A 5,250-nucleotide genomic window follows, 5' to 3' on the forward strand; every position below is an offset into this window, starting at 1 on the left:
GGTCGTCAAATCAGGCTTGGAAGGAGATCACAGGACCTGAACAGGAATAAATTAATTGTTCTTTCAGTGTGTTAAACCCATCTTTGAGATATCAGCCACCCTGAAGACCGTGGCTTCTCTGTTTCTACAGAGTAAGATGATGCAGATATTCCTTCTCAGGTATGATATGCTCGCTGTCTACATCAAGCAACTCTTCAGTCATGAGTCAGAGAAAATTTCTCTAAATGAAAGTACGGACAGTGTCTATGAAAGTGTCTGTGGAAACTTCAGCTTTATAGAGGTATGGGTTCTGAGTCATTTTGATCAACATGAAAGAAACACATCTGCAGGTTGTGAGAGCTACCTTAATGTGTTTTTGTATTCAGGATTCTTACTTGTCCCAGCCAAGGTTGTCAAGAATGCCAGCACTGAATACCAAATAGCTTTAAGCTTAAATAAACACAATTCTTTACTTAAGTGAATCACAATTGAGTAAAGTTGAACTTTTCAATTTGTTGTTAAGCCATGTAAAATGAGTTACACCGGGAATCTGAAAACTAATTTTTTATTTCCATTTCTCTGTCATAGAGAGAAGGCATTTTGGTAGTATTTGCTGTCAGTATTAATAACCGGACTAATGGGACAAGGCACATGGAGATACTTTTACTTAGGGTCACCAAAGGGTATATTTTAACAATGAATAATTGGTCTTTGCTCTCCAAACCTCATAGCTGATTTTCCTTTAGTTTCTGTATCATTCCTCATCCCTTCTCCATTTGTAAATGTCTCAGTTTTCCTTCTTGCATCATCTATTTTAAAGAGTCACAAGATCAAGTAATTCACATCTTAAAACCCCCATTTTATGCTAATTATATCTAAAAAATTCAGGATAATATCAACAGAAAAGGAATAAATTACTAATATTTTAGTTTCGAGAATTCATGATTGGGCAAGACGGAGATACTTTGTAACAGAATATTTCAATGGCACCTTCATATTATATCACTTAATGTGTTGCAATAATTTCCCTACATCCACCACAGATCATAAAGCACAGGCATGAAAAAACCCTTCCTTTATGTTGCTCATGTCGAAGATGAACCACAGGGATACGGCATTTGTCAATACTATGTCTTGAGCAAGTGGCTTGGATTATTTATTTTTGACTAGGCAAAGAAAACTCAAAACATTTTGAGAGGTGTAGTTTGTGGAGTATGAGGAAGATATGGCCTAAAGCATGTAAAATAGCTCCTTGTCATTAAAGAAGCATTGCGTGTGTGTATGCTAATGGCCCTAAAGGACCATTAGGTACCTGCAGAAAGATAAAGCAACTAGAGTTGGACAAGTACTGAAAAAAGAACACAGACTGTCTTGTTGGGAAGGAAGCATTAACAAGACCAACTCTTAACTGTGTTTATCTTCAAACCTGGCTTTTGAACAAGAGCTGTGTTCCTAGTTCCTTGTGAGGAGGGTTTTGCTCTGTTGTTTCTATTAAGAAAAGTGGAATAAATACCCACAAAGGTCCATTTTACCTGTTGACATCAAGGAACAACACATATTTACGCATAGCATCAAATCCCTAGAATCTGTCTAGAGTTGAAAATACCAAGCTTTAGCTTTCTGACATCAAGCGTTTAGATATATACACACTATCTATCAGTTATTTAATGGTGCATCCTGAGACCTACTAGGAATCAAGCTCTATTCAGCTGAAAGTTGACCCAAGGTAACACTAATGTTGGAGACAGTGTTCATTGCAGGTACGTGAAAACCATCAGACAAGCCCATTTCCCTCCTTTATTCAGCTATACTTTTACAGATGTTATTTCTATATTAGTCTACCAGGAGTCTTAAAAGGGTTTCCATGACTGTAGAAAATAGGAATGTTTTGATATCAATTATTTTGAATTTAAATTATTTTAAAATGAAGGAAATTGCCTATATAGATAGATGTATATATATATACACACACTGATGGGTTAAAAATAACTAGCTGACATATCCATGAAAGGGAAGGTATTTAAGTATTAACAGGTTATTTTAGTAAAATGCTTTGCTCTAAAAAGCATGCATGATAATGAATGCTAAAATTAATAAAAAAATATAGCAGCTCCTAATGAATGAGTATTCAGACACTCCCTGTCCATGATGTTCTTAATTCTGTAAGCACTTATACATCACGAGATTTGTTTGTGCGTGAAAGAGGTATAATTACATTTGTATTTTAGGACAACCAGCTAATGATGAGTGTAAGGTGAAATGCAGTGAGGGAAATACGTTTGTTTCTCTCCAAGGGAGGAGCTTAGATTACAACCAGTACCTATTCTGCTAAAGTCCTGCCACCAGTAATAGTTCAAAAAGTAACTTCCTCATAAATTGTTTACATTTGACCTTAAATACACATACTAATTATAAAATATGATCACATTCTCTACATAAAAGTTTAAATCTCTAACCCAATCACACATTGGTAAGTTCATGAAAACAAGATCTAACTTCAGATCTCTCCATGAGACACTAACCTTGTTTGTACTATCCATGTGCCACTTCTGAATCTTTTTTTTTTTTGGTAGGTTCTTTATTCATTTCCTCATGTTTGGTGTAGCAGATTTATGTAGGGTTATCCTTGACTTCAAAACATGTTTATCAGTATTGTCAACTTACCTCTCATTGTCACCTACCATCCTCTCTTGTCCTGGAAGCTAGTGTAAATTGGAAGGATATAAAATTGCACTGCATTATTGCCAGGCTATGAAGAACTCCCTCAGACCATTCTATACTTTAGAAGGCAATGGCTTGCATTACTTGTGTGGAATAGACAGAATGCATACCAGAATCAGGCCTGCCATCTTGGTCGAAAACACTCTAAAACATCTGGCTAAGGCTGGAAGGTTGAATACAGTATGCATTCTTTTAAGAAGTTATTCTTACAGTTAATTCAACAGCTTCTACAATTTTTGTCTCTCTCTGCAGATTAATAACCTCACATTTTTTAAATGGGAACAGATAACCAGACTTGGGTGAGAGAATTCATTCTCCTCGGCCTGTCCAGTGACTGGGACACTCAGGTGGCTCTCTTCATCCTGTTCTCGGTCACTTACCTGCTGACCCTGCTGGGGAACGTCCTCATTGTCCTTCTGATCAGACTGGACGGCCGACTCCACACTCCCATGTATTTCTTCCTCAGCAACCTCTCCCTCGTGGATGTCTCCTACGCCACGAGCATCGTTCCTCAGATGCTGGCGCACTTCCTTGCGGAACATAAAGGGATCCCCTGCGTGAGCTGTGCGGCTCAGTTATTCTTCTCCCTGGGCCTGGGGGGGACTGAGTTTGTTCTCCTGGCCGTGATGGCCTATGACCGCTATGTGGCTGTGTGCGACCCCCTGAGATACCCGGTCATCATGCACGGAGGGCTCTGTGCTAGGCTGGCCGTCACATCCTGGCTCAGTGGCTCTGTCAACTCTCTCATCCATACTGCCATCACCTTTCAGCTGCCCATGTGCACGAACAAGTATATTGATCACATATCCTGTGAAATCCTAGCTGTGGTCAGGCTGGCCTGTGTGGACACCTCCTCCAATGAGGTGGCCATCATGGTTTCTAGTATTGTCTTGCTGATGACACCTTTCTGCCTGGTTCTCTTGTCCTACATCAGGATCATCTCCACTATCCTAAAGATCCAGTCCACAGAGGGGAGAAACAAAGCCTTCCACACCTGCGCCTCTCACCTCACAGTGGTTGTCCCGTGCTATGGCATGACCATTTTCACTTACATCCAGCCCAGTTCCAGCCCTTCTGTGCTTCAGGAGAAGCTGATCTCTGTCTTCTATGCCGTTTTGATGCCTGTACTGAACCCCATGATTTACAGTGTAAGGAATAAGGAGGTGAAGGGGGCCTGGCAGAAGCTTCTAGGACAATTATCTGGATTAATGTCAAAACTGGCAACTTGAAATAAGAGCATCACTTAGAGAAAAGAGCTTTGCCTCTCACTTAATTCTGATATGAAGAATTAACTGCATTGCCCTGGCAACCAGGAAGGTGATGACAGAACATGTACTGGTGATGCTGGGTAGGAGGTTATGTCACAGCAGGATGTTCAGAGAATTTAAGCCCTGCTGTGATAGAACTTCCCGCACTTAATCTCCACTCATTTAAGCCAAAATTAATGGAAAAAATAATTTGTTATTGTGGAATATATTTTTGCAATCATGGATCTATTATTAGATCTTACTTTGGACCACTTGTTCTTATTCATCTAAATTTTATAGAAGGTTATTATGTTTCCATTGGGAACAAAAGCATTTTCACATTTTAGACTTACTGAAAATAACACATGGAGTATGTGTCCGCATCTAGAAATTCTGTAAATCGCTATTCTGAGGTGAATGTTGATAGGCTGATTAAAATGTTTTATGCAAAGCCTCTGATATGTGGACATAAAGCCTTGTCTGAGTGCTGGAGGTAACTGAGTGGAAGAATCAACTAAAGGTCTTTTCACAGAAAGGATGTAACTAAAGGCGTTTGTACACATGGCTATTACTGACCAAGGAGATGCTAAGTTTTAGTCTCTCCTTGAGAGGAATTTTAATGCATACCTAAGGAGTGCCATTCATATATTTAAAACTGTCCAATCTCTGAACAAAGAATCTAATTCTTTCTCTAGGTTTAGATACAAAATTAGCATGTAATATTTGAAATATTGTGTAAGATACCAAAGATGTAGTTACCTATGAAAGGACAGATTCCTCAAGCACAACTAATATAAAATAAGACACATTTAGTTTGGGAATCAAGATAGTTGAGTCAACTGTGCCCATGTCAGCTTCCAGTCTCCATATAAACTCTTTTTCCCATCCCTCCTCCTCACACACTGCAGGGCCCTAGTTATAAATCTGCTGGCTTTGGAATAGCCTGGAGTAGACCTCGCCTCTGACAGAAAGCCTAAATAAAGTAAAGGAGGGGAAGAAGTAACCGTATAAGAGGTAAAGAAGGGGAAGGGGAGAAAGAATATGGTAGCAGCTCATCTGCTTGAAGACATCTCAAAGTGCTTTCTTCCCTTGTCTCTTCTTTAAGTCAGGTGATATGCAGTTCTTCCTCTTGTGGACAAATCTCAGTGCTTGAGCAGAGTTGAAGGCCCTTTTAATATCAAATTTTACCTAAAGTAATTTAGGCCTATAATTTGTATTATAGGCAAGCATCCCCAAACATGTCAATATTAGTGGGCTAAAGTTCTCTTGCTGTTAATTAAGGAATGTTAATGGAGTGTATACT

The 5,250-nt window shown here is 39.2% G+C and overlaps 1 protein-coding gene across 1 annotated transcript; it reads left to right on the plus strand.

Moving 5' to 3' along the window:
- The first annotated feature begins 2,975 nt into the window (after positions 1-2,975).
- Positions 2,976-3,929, plus strand: LOC122674630 (olfactory receptor-like protein OLF3). The gene has a single exon (XM_043873143.1). It carries the CDS (start codon positions 2,976-2,978, stop codon positions 3,927-3,929), a length of 954 nt encoding a protein of 317 aa, XP_043729078.1.
- Positions 3,930-5,250: the final 1,321 nt, after the last annotated feature.

Source organism: Cervus elaphus, chromosome 18 (assembly GCF_910594005.1).
Source record: "Cervus elaphus chromosome 18, mCerEla1.1, whole genome shotgun sequence".
Classification (NCBI taxonomy): Eukaryota; Metazoa; Chordata; class Mammalia; order Artiodactyla; family Cervidae; genus Cervus; species Cervus elaphus.

Bases quoted from the DNA above. Each gene is read 5' to 3' on its own strand.
- LOC122674630 (XM_043873143.1), top strand. From the start codon at position 2,976: ATGGGAACAGATAACCAGACTTGGGTGAGAGAATTCATTCTCCTCGGC.